The sequence below is a fragment of the Cyanistes caeruleus genome, chromosome 2 (genome assembly GCF_971803275.1).
Source record: "Cyanistes caeruleus chromosome 2, bCyaCae1.hap1.1, whole genome shotgun sequence".
Lineage (NCBI taxonomy): Eukaryota > Metazoa > Chordata > Aves > Passeriformes > Paridae > Cyanistes > Cyanistes caeruleus.
Window position 1 is genome coordinate 24,531,875 of NC_141702.1, and position 21,556 is coordinate 24,553,430.

General features: G+C 37.4%; 2 protein-coding genes across 3 annotated transcripts in view; one reads left to right on the forward strand and one right to left on the reverse strand.

The window, feature by feature from the left end:
* The window catches only part of HMGCLL1 (3-hydroxy-3-methylglutaryl-CoA lyase like 1), a 78,550-nt gene extending 63,267 nt beyond the window's left edge, over positions 1-15,283 (reverse strand). The window contains exon 1 of one of the 2 annotated variants that reach the window (XM_086876112.1): positions 15,112-15,283. In XM_086876112.1, coding sequence (XP_086732238.1) covers positions 15,112-15,216 — 105 coding nt within the window. In that variant the 5' untranslated portion in view covers positions 15,217-15,283. Of the gene's footprint in view, positions 1-14,730; positions 14,989-15,111 lie in introns of those variants that run through there. The other variant, XM_023922473.2, reaches the window with a different exon arrangement.
* LOC147654671 (uncharacterized) lies at positions 15,215-19,661 on the forward strand. The gene is made up of 3 exons (XM_086870169.1): positions 15,215-15,221; positions 15,277-15,821; positions 17,032-19,661. Exons 1-3 carry the CDS (start codon positions 15,215-15,217, stop codon positions 17,044-17,046), a joined length of 567 nt encoding a protein of 188 aa, XP_086726295.1. The 3' UTR covers positions 17,047-19,661.
* The last annotated feature ends 1,895 nt before the right edge of the window (positions 19,662-21,556 follow it).

Consider the following 21,556-nt stretch of genomic DNA (forward strand, 5'->3'; position numbering starts at 1 on the left):
CTCAAGGAAACATTTCCTTCATATGAACTATGTATCATCTAGAGATGATTTCAAGAGAAATCGGAGGAACTTCTTTGAGTTCCTCATTCCTTCAGTAGGGAATATATTCTTTCCATCATTCTAAATCAAGTTTTCAGCCTTCCTTGCTGACATAATTCCCAATCCATCCTGCTGCTGATTTCACCTTTGCCATTAAATTCTTCCTCACTGAAAAACTCGAAGGCATATAAATATGTAGAAACTTCACTGTTCGCAGCAGACAATCCAAAATATACTCTATGTAACTGTCACCTTAAACATCAACAATTTTCCAGGTACATGAAAGGCATCATATAGCACGTGGATACTTAGGTAGCATCAGGCCAATAAAGATATAAGTCATTTCAGACCATCTCTTTGGAGCAATTGGTATGATCTCCATTCTTCTGCCCAAACACCTTAGAAGCAAATCAGACCAATTTAATTCTTGCCTCCTTGTTTTCCCGTGACTCCTCTGTAAACAGAGAATTCACAGTGATCCAAACCTAGACCCATGGACCAATTGCAGTTTGACCCTGGATCTCCCTCATCACTATGGACCTGTCTGAGGGGCACAGGGTTGCATGGCCAACTCTGCTTACCTCCACTGGACAGAAGCCAGACCATGACTCAATGACCTGCACTCCCAGCTGTAACCTTGGACTTCCTTTAGCATCACAAACTTGCCCAAATGACCCGGACTTGTGCTTGAACCCTCTCTAGGCCTACCCTCTAGGATACCACCTGTAGGCCTACCCTTCACATCCTACTTAGCTCTCATGGAATGCCTGGGGACCTGCCTGTTACCACCCTCAGGTCCCTCCCTTAGGGAGCTGCTGGCCCTCACCTCTCCTTGCCAGAAGAATTTCTTATTCTAAAGTTCCTTGTAATATCTGAACCTTGTTCCTTAACATCCAGTTCAGAACTATACTCCTTGAGTATTTCTGTACCCCAAGTCAAACAGGCTGGGATTAGAATGCAGCCTATTTCTCCCTTTCTTTGCCCCTTATCAGTTGCATCTGAAACAAAAGTGTAGTAGTTGTTAATACCTAGCACCCTAAGGATAAGCTTTGTTGATGGAGGCCAGAAATACCACACTTTTCAAATTAGAGTAGCAGCACTCATAAAATACATCTGAACATTAGTGTTTTGTGTATTAGCTCTGATTTATCTCCTTATCCACTGGAGGATACAGCTATCAGACAGTAATCCCAAATAATAATGTTTTATTCAAGCAATGAACAAGGGTTTGACATGAAAAAATACACTGAAATCCAATAGTAAAAGAGCTCTGTCTGATACACAAACAGAACCATGTTTATAAAAGAGAAAACTTGGGTATAATACGCAATTGTGGTAAATCACCTATAACACACACAATTACCACACAGGTACTAAGTTTGCAAACCAGTTTCATAGCATTTCCCTGGTCTAAGCAAAATGCAGTGATGTATGTAAATAAAAAATGCAGATGTAGCAAAACAAGGAACTCCTTTCTATAAGAAAGAACACTTCTTTCAGACAAACACAAAATAGCACATTTTCTAAAGAGCTACAGAGTTAATAAATCAATATAATCTCTGTCTGCAGGAGTCTGAGAGAGGGGAAAGGAGGAATTCCTCACTTTCTAGACTATTTTCCTTTATATTAGATCAGAAGAAATCAACTGTCACATACTTTGGTGAAACACCTGCAGATTACTTTCTATGATTTGTAGTTTACTATTTTGCTTACAGTGGATGTACTTAATGGATGGGAAACCAGAACCTGCAGCTGCCCCCAGTACACAATTTACCTCATATGACCAACTGATGTAAACTCAGCTTGAAATATGAACACATAAACTGAAAGCCTGGAACTGTTTGGTTTAATTGAAAGGGCAGTCATACATTTGAATACTGTTCGGAGGTGTCTACTTTCATTTTTTGAAAAGCATAAGAATAAAATATAACAATAATACATTTTAAAATGTATGAGAGGGTGAAAGCTGTTTTCTGTCATACTTTTCATATCACATAAAAGACTAAACTCATGCTCCTTCTTAGGTTATTACTCATTTTTGCCTTCCATGAGGAAGTGCATAGTTCAGAAGTAGTAAACAAGCTTAAAGAATCTTCACTGTTTTTTTACCATGTCGCGTGTTTGGAATGCATTCTGAAACTACTACTCTTAGTCAAACTAATTACATGGGTTACCATAGTGATCTTGAAACAATATTATTCTGTATTTCTTTATGACCTTCTCAGTTTCTTCATAAACTAGATATTCTTCTGGATCTCTAGACTATTTGAAGACAACACAAAATATAAGAGTGTTTCTTCCGAAACTGACAAGTTACACTGAACTACTACACCAGGCAAGTCTGAGTAGCAGGATATAAAACCATGATTTGTTAGACCATATCCTTTAGCTTTACTCCTGATTAAATGCTTCCTTTCTAACTTTTCATGCTTTCGCTTTCAAACTCCAAAACCCAACAAAGCATAGATATGGTGAAATGACAGCACACAACTTAACTGGTGGTGTTATCTCAGGGATACACTAAAGGCTATGATGAATAGAAAATCAATAAAACAGTATTTCCCACTTTATATAATAGTCATGAGCAAAATCTATTAATATACACATTTGTGAAGAAATACATAAGTTTTACATAAAATACAATTATTGGTAGTATTTGAAATAATATAAGTAAATATGGGAAAATATAAGCATATAATTATTAACATTTAAGATTTATTATGAATTTAGACATTTCATTGTTATTTTCACAACTCAATAGAAACAAAGCCAGTGAAAATATACTGGAAAATATCTATGAAGCAATTTTGATGTGAACATAGCTACAGACCCCCAGAAGTCTTTCCCTTTATTAAGCAAAGGGAAGAAATATGAATTATATACATTGAATTATATACATTACATATTTTAAATTGTGATCATCAAAATCATGAGAGTCCATGCTACATTCTAACAATGTGGCCAAGGGCAACTTGGCAGTATAGAGTCACACAGACATCTCTTGTAGTCATGGCTTGAAATTTACCAAACACAAGCTCCAGTGGGTCAGAAAATCCCACAATCCTATGGCAGGTTAACAAAACTGCTGTTTTGAAAGCTCTTCAAAGAAAGAAATCTTAGGAACTGGAGACTGAGTGTCTAACAGAAGCAGCCACTAGTTCTAAGAGTAACTGGAAACTATGTCCAATGCTCTGCTATGATGTTGGATGCTCTTAGAAAAAAATGAAGTAGCATAACAGGATGAACAGAAAGATAAAAACAAGCCCAAAGATTGTACGCTACCTTTGAAAATAAAGAAATACCTTCTTTAATATTAATGTCTATATTTTACAAAAATTCATTCATAACCTGACAACAAAAACGACAGGCTACATTTGTCAAATAACAATCTCCTGGATGAGACTGAACTTTCTGAATTATCACTGACAACTCGATACCTTCTAAAAACCATTTGTTGCTGTTTTCAACAAATGTAGAGCGCGTTTGTATACCCAGATCTGAAGATCTGAATACCCAAATTACAGCAAACAGTTCTACAATCTAAGAAAGCACACAGATGTTCTGAAATCACTGACAATTTTTGGTAACTTGAAAAATAATGATCAAGGAATCAATTAGTAGTGTCAGGTGGTAGCAGAGGCATACACAACGACAGTAAGACTTGTGTTACAAGGAAACCAATAATAAATGGTACTAGATACCTCAATTATTAACAGGAGGCCAACACAGCCACTCACTTCAGCAAAAATTAAAAATGTATTTTCAGGACATGGTGTATACATTACTTTTTTCTATTTCCCTAAATGCTTCCCTTGGCTAACAAGCAGCATTTCTCCATTAACCAAGCTGATTTACAGCCAACTCACTTTCATCCATATCCCTATCTTGGTCAAAGCCTGGAAAAGCAATTATACTCTGCCATCTGGGCTGGATTAAAATGATACAGAGAACAGAGATCAACAGCACACTGATGACACTGGAGCCAAAACCTCCCACACTTTCCTCTACTATTATTTATGGTAATAGTATTATGGTGTGTACAGTGTTTTACAGGCAGGACTAAAGACAGAATTCTAGAAGGCAGAAAGAGTGGTGTTTTTCCACACACATTGAAAAAGCAGAGGCATGACCATCATTACAAATCCAACATGTGCAAGTAATTGGCTCTTTAAAATACTTTGGGATATCAGTGATGGGGAAAATTAATATACTGACAATTCAGCCCATCCACTCTATCAGGTAAATGTCTCTAAACAACTCATTGTCAATAAAAGTGAGTTATGCATAGTTCTTTAAGAATTAAAATTAAAAGCCGAAAGTAAATCAACTATTCTTCATTACTATTGCAATCAAAATCATCTTCTGTGTCCAAATGCTGGGCCTAAAAGATCAAGTAAATCATGAGTTCAACTACAGGTGGCCCACCACTATGTTCTCCATAGCTCTTTTTCCAAAAGACACTGATTAAAATGACAGTATTTTAATGGCTATTTATTTCATCACTATTGGCAACTCATCCTGCAGGAGAATTTGAAATTTATAAAGCTCTTTAGAAAAATAACATCTGTAAAGTGTTACCATAATAATGTCCCAATAATGGTAAGGAAATTATAACTTGAACACTACACCATTCTTGATGTTATAAAAATCTTCATATAAAAATCTGTTATAAAAAACTTTCATAATGAAATTAGTCAAATGTGAGCATATTTAAAGAATATAATTTTCTTCCTATTTAGCTGAAAATAGTTAAAGGCATTAAAATTTTTCCTTATATTAAATATTAAATATTTTTATATTTATGAAATGATGAAATATTAAAAATGTATAGATATAAGGTGCTAGTTTTAAAATAAACATTTAAAATAAATTATCACATTCTATAAGCTTACTAAAATATACTCATGTAATAAGGATATGTCACAGCATCTTCTGAACTGGTTAAATTTCTAATTTATTACAGTAAATAGTAATGTAATAGTAATTTTAGCACATTCTAATCATGCAAACCTGAAAACAGTGAAATGGAACAAGTGGAAGAAAATATAATGGTACTGGAGGCACTATGACAAACTCAAATTGGTAACATACCACTTCAGACAGTTTGAGAAGATTAAGGGTTGTCACGAGAAAATGAATCATGGTATTTCCTGATTTTTTATAGCTTTCCCTTCTAGACTTTCAGGAAGTTTGGCGGTGTTTAAGCATCCATATTCTGAATAATAAAGTGATGAGAAAGAAATGTATGTTATTGTAAAATGGGTAATAAGACCAGTGTTAATGAAGGACAAAAAAAAAAGATATCTAATAGTACTACTAATTGCTGTACTTTCATTTTACTGTGACACATAATCCTAACTGAAGGATTTTTCCCAACACTGACAAAAGATAATGCTACATGGACTGAATGGCAATGCAGCCGTACCACTTTTTAAGGTCAAAACGTCCTGAAATGTTCTTAATGATAGGACTCAACTGGACTTTAAAACACCTGAACTTAAGTATCTACAAGTTATGTCTACAGGTGTCCTAGGTATCCCTGTACAGACAACATAAATATTAGCATAAACTGTCTTAAGGTTCCCTAAACACAGCATGCAGGACATAGGCTTTTTGGAAGCTGGAAATAAAGGAGGATATTATGGGGCATCTTAAATGGTGTCATCAATGAAGAATGGCCAACTGAATTAAGCCTCTTCTCAGCACAGTCAGAAATGGCCAAAAGTATATTCAACCACTCCGCTAACAGTAGGGGCACAAGTCAGATGGCTAATTACAGGCACCCTTGTGCATTTGGGATGCATCTGACTTGACCTCTAGCCATTGTGCCAGAGAGCACAGGTCTCCTGTAAATCCTATTCGATACCTGCCAACCCTATAAACCATCTCAGCTACCTTAGGGCATCTCACATCTAGTGCTTAGGAAACTGAATCAAGTCATGAATATCAAAAAATGGCAAAGAGACAAGAGAAAATTCTCAATCACCAGTTGATTCCTCTCTGCATAGCCAACAGCAAACTGACTTAGTAGCTTGATTTTCCATCATCTTCATTCATCCCATTCTGGCAAAAGTGATGTGCCAAGGCCAATGAACTGGCCTATACTCTGTCTTCTCACTCCCCAATAGAGTATTCATGTATGCTGCTTTACTTTCTATGAAGCTAGTATGTAGTTCAATTCAAATTATGTTTCCAGGGTTTTAAAAATTCAGCTGTGATCAGCTGCAGATTCTGTTAAATCTCTTCCCTAATCCCAGTGTTCCACATGATACACCTTCATCACTTACCTTGTTCCTCCATTTCTCACATACTAACACCTATATTTAATCTCATCTTAACTACTTGCATTAAATGTAAGCCCTAAAGCCACATACAGTTCCTTTCCAGATGCTGCTGTTGAATTATTTCCCTGTGGGTTTCACCTAACATTCCGGCAATGTCCTCTGGCGCTTCAGTCCACACATCTCATCCATTCAAAGCCTTTAAACGTGTTTTTCCAAGAAACTCATAAACTAACACCTTTATTCCCACACAAAACAGCTAACATCTGTGGACAAAAAAACCCCACTCAAACAAAGAAGAAATGTCTACACAGCACAGTTTTTTCACCAGTGCACCTTTTAGCAGTTTTTGCATGTAATAAATCTGTGTTTTTGTCACAAGAGCTGCTGAGAATGACTCTCATAAGAATATTTAATCCAAATAAATTCATGTGTAATGCCACAATTGGAGTAATTTTCATTCATTTACACTAAACTGTAAAACAAATCTCCATTTAAAAAGGGAATTATCTAAAAATAGTATCAGCTACAACAACACTCCAACAGTAAGCACAATTTCCTTCTGATCACCTCCAGCATCTTTTGCAACATTAGAATTTTGTCTGAAATGTTAATCAAAATCTTCACCATTGATATGATGCCTAAACCAGTAAAAGGTAGAAAAGAAAAGCTGTAATAAACTGTAATAAACTCAAGTTTGAAAGGCAACCCTTTGAACTGCCCCTGGAAGTATTTTTTTGAAATGTAGACCATGCATTTAGCAGTTTTCTAGTATCTCTGAAGTGGTTGATTAAAAGAACAGATAATAAAATATGTATCTGATTAATAATCTCTTTATGTAATAAATTTTTATTATTCATTGCATGTTATGACCCTATCAACATATTACAAAACTGAAAAAATCCTTCATTTCTATTGCACTGCTTAATTTTAAAACACATGCACCGTTTTGGCACTTCTACCCTCAAAAGGGTTATAGAAACCCTTTAACACAGCAGTAATAAAATATTTCCCTTTTGCTGAAAACCAAAGATGCTGAATTTTTTTTACAGGTATTTAACACAGTATGACATTCTGATTTTAATCATGCTCTTATCTCAAAAATTTCAGATCAACCAATAAAGCAACATCTCTCAGAATTTCAAGATCCTGATGAGTTTTCCTAAGAGACAGAAGATAGATGGAGGAATAGATAGAACCTTTTCCTACAAATTTCTGCCTGATTTTTATTCCCATTCTTAAAATTATTATTTTTTGCTGTTTTAGCATTTTCTGAGGTTCTATTAATTGATGAGCCTTACTGAGTGCATAGTACATGATATGTATGTCAAGGTCCACATTTGCATTATCATGAGCACCGGCAAACTTTTAAGGCAGCACATTTTTCCCAGCAAGTTCACAATACCACACAACATCATCTCTTTCATACTTCATCTATCTTTTTAAATATACATTTGGGAAAAGAAGGATGGTACAGAAAAATATTATACCTTTGTTAAATGAGAGATTATGCCTTTGTTAAATGAATGAGAGAGCTAAACAATAGAAGTGAATTCAACATAGCCTGAAGTACCAAGTAACTACTTTTCCCAAGCCCTCCACAGTTTCCTTAAAGATACCTTCTTTCATACTTGACACATGAAAGATTCTCAATAGCCTTCAGTTCCTAAAATTTCTGAGAATCATCACTTTGTTTAAACACCTCAAAAGTTTATGTAGGGAAAGCAGTATAGATGACCAGAACTCAGGTTTATCTCTGGACTGTACCTACAGTGCACCAGTTTCTTACTCCATGATATTCACATATAAACTGAAGTTCAAACACACTTCCATAAACATTTGAGTCTTTCAATCCAGGTGCTGCAAGAGTTGAAGCTACCTTTTTCCTCAGAAATACCAAAAAATAGTCCTATCATTAAAATGTAGAGAAAATAGGTATAACTTCATCCTACATACCCAACATTCCACCCTTAAGCATTCTAGGTATTCAGCATTCCTTCTAAATGAAAAAAACCCTAAGGTGACATACAAACCACTCCACTGACAACAGTTACTACTATTTATTAGTAACCACATCAGACAGTCCAAAACCTGAAAATTTGATTAATCAGGAACAGTAAATATTTTGCTTTATGATAACTTCTATGTCTAACCAGCTGGTACAGTATTCTTCTAAGGTGAGATTTCCTTACCAAAACTTAAATACAGAAGATCCTCAAATTGTAAATAAGATCCTTATTAAAAGATACTTTCATTTATTTTAGTAGGAATTAAATTTGGATGTGACTGATCTTTGGCAATTCACTTATCTTCACTCTCAGGTAAAGCAATGAAAAAAGAATTATCTCAAGATGCATGAATTTTTAAATGATGATTTGACATGGGGGGGTGTTTTAAATCAATCCTCCTCCTTGAGCTGGCATGCAAGGAAATGAACATCATTGTGCCCATATTTAGGCTTTGAAGGAGATGGAGGCGAGTAAAGTCAAAAATGGGATCTCACCGAAAAACAGATATGGGGTCTGAGTAAAAACTTCCTGTGCACTTTTTAGTTCCTAAATTTGCAAAGCAAATACTTTACAGTATTTCCACCTTTATTATAAAATTTTAAACTCCCTTAATAATCCCGGTATAGCAGATCTATTTATCAACTAAAAAGCTCCTGTTATCTGTCCAGTATTTACAGGCCAATGGTATATAAGAACTGAATGTCAATGACTGCTGTGGGTTTGACCTACACCTTATTATCAGCTTCTTAACTTCTAACATGCTGTTTAGCATCCCCAGCAAACCAGCTGCTCAGCCTTTTCCAACTGTCTCTCTTCAACGTTCTGGAGATGTTATTCAGCATATAAAATACCTGACTGAAAAAGTTGGCATGTGTCTAGTGACTGCATCTTGACTTCAAAGAACATTTTACAAAGACCTCAGCACTGCACTCTCCCTACTCCAGTTAAATGCAGTGTGAGGGCATTTTATTTACCTTCAGTGTCAGTATGTATTATATGTCATTCATAATTTCAAAATTCAACAAGGAAAAGCAGCATGTTGATACAAACTTAATATATATTGATACATCTCTTCTACTTTATTCTTCTATTTATTTTATTTTTATAATAACTTCATATGCTTTACATCTTATGAATACTAAGAAAATAAATGTTCCTTGGAATATGCAGCAAAGCCAAAAACAAAAGTCCCATTCTTGGGACATTCTTGTATTCACTGAAGAAAAAAAAAACATTTACTGGGTTCTGTATTGACAGGGCCTCTGCATGTAGAATAATACAGAAGGGCTGGAAGAATGTAGGACTGGAAACCTGGAATTTTGTAGTATCTTAGCAATCAATTATTTGGTCTTAGGTTATATGAAAGATGGCATAAGATCAGGATGAAAACACAGAATGAGGTAATAACAGTGGGCAAAAGAAAGAGGGAAAAATAACTTTGTCCAATGAAATTAACATATTTTTTTCCATAAAGATTTAATTAATTATCTTTGAATAATGCCATCCTTTGAAAGAGTTAAGAAACAAAAATTGCAACATAGTCCAGGAAATCTACCTTGTTTTTTCTCTACTTATATGCAAATTTCATCAGATAACAACAACAACAAAAAAAACTAAAAAACCCAAAAAAACCCAAAAAAAAACAACAACAAGGGTGCAAAAAATAATGTATTGTAATTGTCATATTATATTAATAAATTTTCAATACTGTTATCAGCAATTCTTGTAGTACTTCTTAACTAGATAAATTAAATTAAAAAATGAAAATAGCCTAAATAGTTCTTTGATGAGAGCCTGAAAATGTTAATTTATTCCTGGAATACATAATTAAATGGAGATAAAAAGAACATGAAATACAGTATGTCTCAAATCAGCTCCTCTGAGGTGTACCTAAAAGACTCAAATAAAAGAGATCTGCTGTCTCCTCCCAGGCTGCATAATACCATATGCCTCATTTTTCATGCTGTAATTTGAATCAAGAATCAAACATAAGCGAGTAAGACATATATAATTCTCACATGGACTGTGGGTTTTGTTATTCTTGAGTTACTTTAAAAATAAATGAGAGGTTTCTAGCACATGCTTAAAACATGACAATCTGTTACAAAATCTAAACTAGCAAATTAAAACTCCAAAAGTAAGACACTTGTGTGCATCTCTTGATCCAAGAGTGTCATGCAGTGAGGAGATGAGGGAGTCTTAGTCTGTGCATTTTCAGTCTGGATATTTAGGCATATAACATATAAATCATTGCAGTCAAGGCTCTGAAACAGAAGTTACCTGTCTAAATTAGAGGACCCAAGTTTTCGCTCATTATTTTACATATTTAGCACCTAGCATTTCTGCTAGCTGCTAAATAACCTCTCCAGTTATAAAACTTTCCAATGGTAATATCCTGAACAATTCTGGATAATGATTCTGGATATTTTATTCCATATGACAGCCTTTCTGTGACAGAAATCATACAACATAACATAGCACACATTAGAATTGCTTAGATTACACTTCCAAGAAGCACAGCTACATCCAGCAGAATAACAGACTAGAGTCTTATTTTTGACTTATTTTTGCTTTATTTATTGTTGGTGTAGGTAGCCCTCATCAATCCATATGACTCCTAATACATTCTTATTTTACTATACGCATTAGTACACCTAGGTAGTAGTACATAAATGCAAGGGTTTAAGAAAAAGATGCTTATAATTTAGCTATGTTTAACCACTACCCACTTGCAGAGTAGGATTCTCCAGGTTGAAGTGGCAGATGAACACTCATGCTAAAGTTGACAATCTGACCTTAACAAAGTATTGTAAGCCATGCAATATAATTTAAAAAACTGGACATGGAATTGTCTCTATTTTAAAACATTTAAATACCTAGTCCTCTATTCTTTATTATATAATCTTTAAAAGATCTTAAAAACCAAATAATTTTCACTACTGTGGAAACCACATCATATAATCCTTTTAGGAAACCTAAATCATATTCTCATTACTGTAATTACAAAGCTCCTAAAGAATTCTACCAATGGACAATTGCCTTTTAAATTTCTGCTTTATATTTATTATATGGACTAAGTTTGTGTTTGTGGGTTGCAACGTTACCCTTTATTTTACGCAGCTCTTCCCACCCTGCACATCCTCCAGGTCTTAACACTTGATACCAAAAAAGCCCAAGTCATTTTACATTTCACCACCCTTTTCCCAATCATTCCAGTGGTGCAAAACCTAACTTATCCCTTAGCTAGAATTCAATTACTTGAACATGACTAGCCAAAATTGAACAGATAACTGTTCCTTTGCAATGGCATCAACATCTCCCTGTTTGACTGGAAATACTTGATCTACTCTATTTGAGGACCTAACTTGATTTTTTTTTAACAGCTATATTGGCAGCTCATAGTCATCCTTTGATTTGTGAGGATTCCAAAGCTCTTCTTCAATCTCTTCTGACAATAAAGTCAAAGTTTCTAGTTTGGCTTATAGGTCTCAAAGCACCTAATTATTCTGTATCCTTGAATTTCATCCCAGTCTTTTCCACTTCTTTAGCCATCCAGCTCTTTCATGCTGTGTCCTCAGCATATTGCTAGTGCATGAAAATTCCATTCTAGCCTACATGAAAATAGAACATTAAGTCTGTAGGATGAGACTAATGTCAATTACTCTCAGACCATCTCTTCTCCAGCAAGAAGGTTTCTGCTAAACCAGAGGACACCACCAGCAGAAAAACACCTTCCCTGCTTCTCAGCCTGAGCATTTCACAAAACAGACCATAAAGTACATTACATTACACACTCTGGTCAAATCCTGTGAGTCACCATTAGTAATGACCTTGATTGCTGCAGAAATATCCCCAATATTGTAATATCTACAGCCACCTCTTTTCTCCATAGATGCAAACAGATTTTACAGTTCTGATACAAATCCATGTCTTTAACAAATTCTCGTATGACTGTGGCTCTTATTTAGTAAAAATAAATCAGACCTTTAATATTCAGTTAATCAGGCCTGTTAATAAAAACCATATACATTGGGGCAATGCTAAGCAAATGAAGCTGTATTCCTTGTGTGAATCATTACAGAAGCATTCTGAAGCAAACGGTTAAGAAATTAAGAAAATGGAGAAAGATGAACACACTGCAGCAGGAATGTGGTGTCTCATTGACTAGTCAGGTGTTCAGTAATTTTTTGACGCAATACAGACTAGTCTAAATAAGACTGAAATAGGTATTAGTAACTTCTACAAATAAGTAGTAGAAAATTCTCTTTACTGTCTATTTAGTCACCTAGCCAAATTACCTATTACTTTTCATCTCTCCTTTTTAATAACTTTACCACTCAAGCAAGTTTCTCTTTCAACGACAAATATTGTTCTAAAAATACTACAAAAATGGCTGGCTAAATGAAACAGAAAAAATAAGGGAAAACAAAAACTAAGACATCCCACTACCCACTTTAGAACCCATGATTTCACCTTCAGTACAGCTTCAAGTGGTTAAACCTGGACAGGACTACAAATTAGTAAGCGCGGTATATAACTAAATTTTTATATATTTGGGGTTTTTAGACAAAGTAGAATGATTTTATTTTTACAAGAGCCCTGGCAGCAACATTTACATTTTACTTGGTAGTTAAAGAAAAATCCTGAGGAACTCCTGAAAATATTTCCAGCAAGTAAATAAACTCTTTATTTTTATCAGCCATGAAAGCATTATTTCTGGGAAACTGCTCTTGCACCTAAACTCCCTTTCCTATTTTATTTCTCAGTGTACCCTCATAAACGTCATTATAGTGCTGCTGCCATAACTATCTTGCATACACTAGTCATAAAAAAAAAGGACCAACAAACCTTTTTACAACCATTATTTGAGCCAGTATAGTTTCTAGATCAAGTAACAAGAAACACTTTTTTTTCTTGAAAAGGATTGGTATGGAATGCACTCCTACATACGGAAAACCTTTGTGGGTTGTTTAAGAATCCACGTGAGAAAAATGGAAATTTGAACAGATTCATGTAAAATCACAGCAAGATAATGCAGAAGCAAATGTTAGAACAAACAACGACCAACTCTGGAGTTAATTAGTGCACTGTGCAGCTCACACCCACATCTATGTACACAGGGAGGATGTTTGCTGTTAATTCTCATGTTTGCTGTTTACAGATGAAGATATCTTTCTGTATCCTCGGAGGAAGAAAAATGGTGATGAAAATGAAAGAAGAGCACTGCAAAAATTAAGTAAAATGATCCATTACAATAAAGAAAACCTTTTTTCTTTTAATTTATTTTCTAAGAAGATGTTAATGATAGTTTTTGACTGCTAATCCACTCTATTGCAAAAGCCTTTTCAAATGCTTTACCTGATGGGGGGCGGAGAGAGAGAGACTGACACAATCAAGTGGTATTTTGAAGGAAACTTTTTAAAAATGTTCAGATCTTTTGAGAGGAAATGATGCAGCAAAATGTAGCAAGGGCACATGAACGGAATTTTAGTGCTTTGCTTCAGCCCTAATATATAAAGGTCCATTAATTCTATTTTATTTCTTTACCATAAAAAAATATTTTTCCACTTTAAAAAAAAAAAAAAGTTTATTTTTTCCCCAAAATTTAGTGCTACTGGATAGACACTGTTCCCAGGGAAATATGATAGCTGGAAGCTGTATGGGCCTTTCCTATACAAAGCCCTATGCTCAAAACACTGCTTTGGGTATTCAATATATGCATTTTTTGAGATATGAGGCTCAGACCAGAAGCAAAATTAAAATGCTGCCACTCAGAACATTTTTCATCATCTCTACCTCTGAAGACACATTGTTACCTAGTAATTAAATTTCAATCTCTAAGAGTGGAGAAAAATGGAAGATGATCCCACCGCCTATCTGAAAACAGAAGATGCAACAAACCAGAGGTACTCAAAAAAAAAAAAAAATTAAATGTAGTTTAAACGGTTTTGTTCTAAGCTTTGCTTATGTTTTTAAATGTTTGAAGCACTGCCTGCTGAAGCTGGACTCAATGACTATTCAAAGAGGGTATGCGGGTAAACTTTCCTTCACTTCTTCCTCTACAAAGGAATGTTCAGGACAGTCATGGCCTACGGTGTTGACCTGGCAGCCTGCCTGGGCGCCTGATGTGTCCCTGCAGCCGCTGTCCTCACCTGCTCACAGCTCACAGCCCGAGGGCGAGCAGCCCTCCGTGACAGGGACTCTTCCCAGGGCAGCAAACACGCCCGCCGCACTCGCCCGAGCAATACCAGCTGTGTGAGCAAGGGCGGCGCCGTGGCCCCGCCCAAACGCGTGTCACCCTGCCATTTCATGATTTTCACACAGTGTACGATCACGCGTGGCGAGGACCACTGCTGGGTGGCTTGCCACTGCCTCTCCACTGGCTGTGTGTGAACACCCACCTGCGTTCGCACTGCCTGGAACACGGTGTAACACCGGCCGTGTGCTGAAACACTGCCCAGGCACAGCCCAGCGGCGCGGGGCGTGCGATAAGGGGCTCCCCTCTTTCTCCTCCCCTCCCCCGCTGCTCCAGCCAGGACGGGAGAGGGGACAGAGAGAGAGGCAATGGCAGCAGCGGAACGGGGGACGAGCCGGGGGGACGAGCGGGGGCGGCGAGGGGGCGGCGAGGGGGCGGCGAGGGGGCGGCGAGGGGGCGGCGAGGGGGCGGCGAGGGGGCGGCGAGGGGGCGGCGAGGGGGCGGCGGCGCCCCGTCCTCCCCCTGGTGGCGGCCGCGCTCCGTGGGGCCGGCCCCGTCCCATCCCTTGACCCGCGCCGGGCGGTACCTGCGCGGGGTGCGCGGCCGCGGGCGGCTCCGCGATCCACAGCTGCTCCTTGAGGAGGTGCTGGTAGCTGAGGCAGTGCTTCAGCGCGGACGGCACCGTGCCCATGGCTCGCCCGGCAGCCGCCGCCGCAGGGTGGGCGCAGCCTCCCGGCCCGCGCGCGAGCAGCCCCGCGATTGGCGGAGCGCGAGCGCCGCCGCGTCCCCTCCCGCGCGGCTGCGGCGGCCGCCGCCTCACGCCCGCCGGCCCCGGGGCTCGCCTCTTGGCTCTCCTCGCCTGCTCCTCTCGCCTCCTGCCCCCTTCTCGCCTCCTGCCCCGTTCTCGCCTCCTGCCTGTCCTCGCCTCCTGCCCCTGTCGTCGTCCCGGCTGAGGAGCCGCGGCCGTGGGTGGCCGCGCTCGCTGCGGGCTCGGCGGGCGCCGCAGCAGCCTGCAGTCGCGGGGTGTGCGTGCGGGAGAAGCCGCTGAGGAGAGCCGGGAGGGCAGAGCGTGGGGACCGCCAGCCGTCCTGCTCCACGTACCCCCTGGCGCCCCGCACGCCCCCGGGACACCGGGCCCAGCCTGACCTGGCAAGGCCTTGGGCAGCAGGGGGGAAAGAGAGGAGCAGGGTGAAGGGACAGGGCTGCTTCCAGACCAAGCCTAGGTGTCCTGTTCGGCGTCCCGGAGCTGGGCAAACGATGCAAGATAAGCCGTGTCGTGCTCGCTCGGGCGTTCAGGTGACACGAGGCTTCGTGCTCACACTGGCATTTCTGCTTTCCGTTTAGGTAGCAAAAACTTAGAGCATAGCAAATAGAGTACTGTTCAGGTTTCAACAGCTTTCTCCACAGCAGCAAGTTATATTTTGTCTATTCCCTTTCATTGTGTCTGCCAACTTTCCAAACTCCTCTCAAGCACAAATTGTTTCTGGATCATTCCTTTTCTGGGGTATCAGGGATATTTGGTTAAATTTATCAACCTTTCCATCGATCATTTTCTGCAAAATATTATCATGTTTACCACCGAATCTGTTTCAGTTTTTCACAGATAGACATGATGCTCTCAAAGCCCTATATTTCTTTTGCAGGTTTGCATTTCATCCTTGTTGTGCTGTACATCTAAAAGTTGTATTTCCACAGCCATTGTAAATCAAAACTGGATGCTGATTGATTGGCTGGGAAGCTTTTGTTTTTCAAGGATAATCATGGCTTTTTAGAAATAAGATATTTAAAATACAATGTAAAAAACTAAAAATATTACTGGTGTTAATCTTTGCAGTTTCAAATCTGGCCACTGAAAAGTGCCAGGAGGTTTTTTTTTACTGACTACTATCTGATGCAGTTAGTATCTTTTCTGCATTTTTCCAGTAAAATATTTGTGAATTCAACAGTATTTTATTTTCACAGTTCAAAATTCCACTAAGCTTCCATTAAATGCTTGCTCTAGGTATTTGCTTTGGTCTTGTAACCTCTATAGTTAGGGATAAAATATAGAGAAGCTGGCAAAAAAAATAATGCCTTTGTTTATTGTGTCTCAGTGAGAGAAAGTTTATCAACGATGTGGTATATGTGAAGGGAAAGACTTTGTTAAGATAAAGTTAATTTCTTTATTATAATAAAATTAAATAGTTAATTAAAATTAATAATTTCATTTTCACTTTTCTGTACATTTCATAGACAACTGAAAAAAGGATAAAAACTTCAATAACAAGAAAGTTAAGAGTATGTGAATAAAGTGTACCTCTCCTACCTACCTACCTCCCCTGTTCTCTAGTTACTCCAGTTTCAAAGGCAAATTTCATATGGCCTTTAATCATCTTTCTTACAGATACCTCTGAAATTAGCTGCGTTGTAATGCTTTTCAGGTAGCTTATGTCAAACTGCTACTTTCTCCACATTAAATCCCTTCTAATGGTATTGTTTTTTGTCTGTTACTGTTTTGTTTTTGTAGGGTCTAAAACTTTGATGTGCTCTTCCAGCCTACATCCAGTGTAAATGTTTACTGTCACAAACATGCTTCAAGACTCAGAGTGCCACTATGTATGCTGAAAAAGAATATCTTTATCTGAAATCCCGGTGTTGTTGGGCAGTGAAGGAAAATACAACATAGACATTTAAAGTAATTCTAAACTGCGTTCTCATGCAACAGTTTCTCATTGTTTCTTTTCTGTTCCACCTCTCATTCTCCCTGCAATCAGAATTTGTTTTTCACCCTTGCCGATTTTGCACTGAATTTTTCAACTGGTCCTTCTAAATGCAAGGAGTTGTTTCAAAAACAAGAGACATATAAATGAAACACATTCATCTGAAACACGCATGTTTCTTGGGAGAAGGGTGTGATAACTTTTTCTATTGAAAAGGGCCCTGTGTGTTAAAACCCTCAGAGCTAAAATGGATTGCTGTTGCTGAACATGAGTCATATTGGACAGCACAGAGAGAAAGAAGCTCCAAGAGGATTGTGTCTTAGGCACACAGAATCATCTTGATACTCTGCTTGCATAGGCTACAAAACCTACTCCACCCCACTTTATGAGTTAGCATGAAGGCAGATACCCTCGTTCTGTGATAGTACCAGTATATTTCTTTACAAATTGAAGGGTTTGCAGGGTCATGTAAAGAACAATGGATAAGGGGCTGGCAGATCTTTCTGTAACAGCAAGTGGGCCTCTCGTGGTCTGGACTTTTATGTGCCCTGTGCTGCTCCTTATTTTATTTCTGCATATCTTTTGTTCAACAACAGCATTTTGCAGCCACTTCAGTTTACTAGAACACATGGAAGGGCTCAGATGTGTTTAGTGCTGTATTAGGATAGTGAGTAGAAATTGTGCACAACTGGCTTTTGGCTTTCCATCTGTCTCTTAAAACTGTTTATCATTCTGATACTCCTCCGAATTTATCATTGTCATTGGCTCACACTGTGTTCTGGTCAAAGGTTTTAAAACGTTTATTAAAAGGAATGCTTTTCACTAAAATAAATAATATCTCATAGAAGTCATGCCACCAAGCCAACCAGATGGTGAGAACAGGCATATTTGTGTAATATACAGAGTAACTCCAAACACTATCACAAGAGATGTTTCTGTACTCCTTATTGTTCCCATGCAGTTACACAGGTAGTTGGCAGTCAGATCATTAGTGGAAACATAAAGCTGTTGAATTTCCTGCAGTGTGACACAGAACCTTGGCCAAGAAAGGCATGGTAAAAATAGGTTGATCGTTTATAAGCATCTAAAAGAAAATAAGAAAGTTGTTTAAAGAGTGATTTGATGACAGCAAGAAGGACAGAATCAGAAGCAAGGGAGCTATTCATACTGATGATAATCATAAGTGCCAAACTGGCAAGCAGCCAAAGTGCCTACTAGGCAGGGATCAAAGACACATATGGTGAGTCTCAAACAACAAGTAAGCCATAGAATTCTGGCAAGCATTGAAGAAATAATATGCTCCAGCCCTGACAAAGATGAGGGCTAAAAAAAAAAACAATGGGGCTACCAATACTAGATCATACCTCAGGGAAAGCAAAGCTTTCATCATTTCAGTTTTATTGGAGAAAAATGTAGATAACTTCTCACATATGGTAGGTCTGGTTGATCTAAATTGATGGGAAGTGTAACACAATGTTAAAAAAAATCCTTTACAGTTGTGGCATTAAATCAGTATTCCATTAGCTGCAGCATCATTCGGAGACAGCATTCTTCAGAGAGTTAGTAATAGATTTACTTTGCCAAAGTAAAACTATATCCCAGGTGATAGACACCTGGCATTTGAAACACACACAATCAAGAAGAAAGTCCAAATTCATGTCTTGCCAGATGTTGGAGCCTGTTCTTTTCTGTTCTTTCACTAATTCGGTCAGATGGCAGGGTTTATGACAATTAGAGCACAATGTAAAACAAGCAAACACAAAAAGGGGCACATTTTAACTTTATTCTCACGCTACTATGCAACATCAAATAGGAAAAGAAGGAAATTCTGTGAGTTTAGACCTGCTTTCATAGTTGTACACCCATACACAGAGTCATTATAAAGGGGATGTGTCATAGGCTGTGTTATTTTTCATTTTTAAAGTGTGCTGGCTTTTACACTGGCAAGAATGGTACTCGGCAGCCCTTTGGGTCTTTGGGTGGTCTCCAAAGAACCAGCACTACATAGCTTCATAGAATTGTGATGAGGCATATCAAAGACAGCAGAGAATTGTAGCAGAAAGTGCTTATTTATGGCTAACCTTTTCCATTTGAGATATTTCCATAACTGACAGAAATGCTGCTGAACCAAATGTGTTCCTTGTCTGACTCCATCATTTAGACTGGAATTTCTTTGTCTCAGTGACCCGACCTACCACTCGACAGTATCAGGAGAAGCTATGAGCCAATTCCTGAATGGATTTTCAAGGTGCTGTTATAATATTTAAGAAAATATTTCCTTTTCAGAGCAAGTGTTTTTCCTACTGTTATATAGACTTTGTTTACATCTCTTTTTCTCACATCAATGTACTTAGTATCTGCATCTCCGCCCAGCCTCCTCTGCCAATAAATACTGACATGATTTCTTATAGGGATTATAAGGTGCAATATGCAGTAACCTCTGGTTTCCTTCCTCTCTTTATGTTATTAAGAGACAACAAAATAGTACTGATTGTTACTGAAGCCAGTTTTCTTGTTTTTCAAAAAAGTAACTCTTTAACATCATGTAGGATAAAGAGAAACTATAAATTACTTGTAGGAAATGTTTATTGGATAAAGAAATGCTGTGACAGCTTTTATGCTATATCCATTGCTTCTCAAATAGAGAGCAATTATCAGAATTTAGTCAAAACAGAACAAAATAACCACCTGAAAATTGTACCTGTACTGCATTCTGGGAGTAGTGCTTTCCAAACAGGAAAAAAGAGTTAAAACCTTCTCTGTTCTCTTAGGGAAAAATTATTCTGATTTATTTTAAATATATATTTTAGTATCAAATGAGCCATCTTCTACAAACCATATGCAATTTCTGCAATTCAAACTTGTCCAGCAAGTGTAAATGAATTAGGCATTATCTAATAAAGCACACATGTATGTATGTGCTATGAACCCAAAAGCTAAATTTACATGTTCTTTTTTAATTTTATTCTTCTAATTACTAAGTTAACACACAAAACATATTTTGTATACATACCAAAATAAGTGTTTGAGGGTTTTTTTGAGACATTTGCCATATAACTGTACTTTTAAAATTACCTGCAGTATGTCCATATTGCTATACATCTGTCATTAATTTTTTCCAGAGCAATAGCAACAGTTTAAAGTCTGACACTAGAATTTTTCTATTTCTTCTGTCACCAACATTATTCAACTTAGGACAAAAAATCCCAACAATGGAGAAATTTTCTGGTGCAGTATAAACTGGATTAATTTGGCAACTAAACAGTAAAAAAAAGCAGAGTAATTACTTAAGAGACAAAGCAAAGTTTGTGTTTGCACATAAAGGATGTGCTTGCCAAGGTAGTTTCCTCATGTTTAATATGGCAGTTTCATGTTTTTCAATTTACTTCATATAATTTTGTCGAAACAATGTGCAATTAAAATGTATATCCACAGTTACTGAAAGCAGTTTTAAATAATCAACACAACTAAAACTTTTGGACAAATTACCAGTAAATAATGAAAAATAAATTAGAGTAGTGTATAATGTAGGATAAAAACAAATCACATGTGCCATAATGCAAAGTAATCTGAGATCATCAAGTAGATGTGTGCATCATTTTTTTCTCCATTTCTGTTTGTATTTAACTTCAGAGTCAGATTGAAGTTTTTAGCTGAGTCCTATGGTCTAAAATCCTCTTTAGTAGTATGCATAAGTAGAACATAGAATTGTGTTTTTTGGCTTCAACAGTAAAGACTGAACCAGGCAAATGAATACTGTAACTCTAGAAGAAAGACTGACATCGGAATTACTGGAATGGTATTGACATTCAGAGATTTCCTTTTTAGCAGAATGGTAGCAACAGCACTATAAAGTAAAAAAAAAAAAAAAAAGTGAAAAATTTTGGAAAAATACGGGTTTTTTACATCTTGTTTTGCTATCTTCATCACTAATACAAAATTTAGTCACATAAAAATTTGATGTGCAGTCCTTCCTGTTGCATTTGCAACAAAATGCACATGCTTGAATCCACAGCATTTCTAACAAAAACTTATCTGTAAACTTCATCTGGACAGAAAAAACCTACAATACCTGTAAATTAAAATGCTAATGTCATATTGTGATGCAGAATAGTCTTACTTTTGTTATGTATAGGACTCACAGTGTTGCTTAAGCAATATTCTGTGAAACAGAACAGTGTTCTTTTTCATAATAAGAATGCTATTTGTAGTATGAACCATTCCATGCTAGCCTTAATTATTTCTTTCCCCAATTAAAAACACAATTCACCTCCAAAGCAGATGTTTGTATATAAGGATGAGATTTGTTTCACATACTACATCTGGGATTTT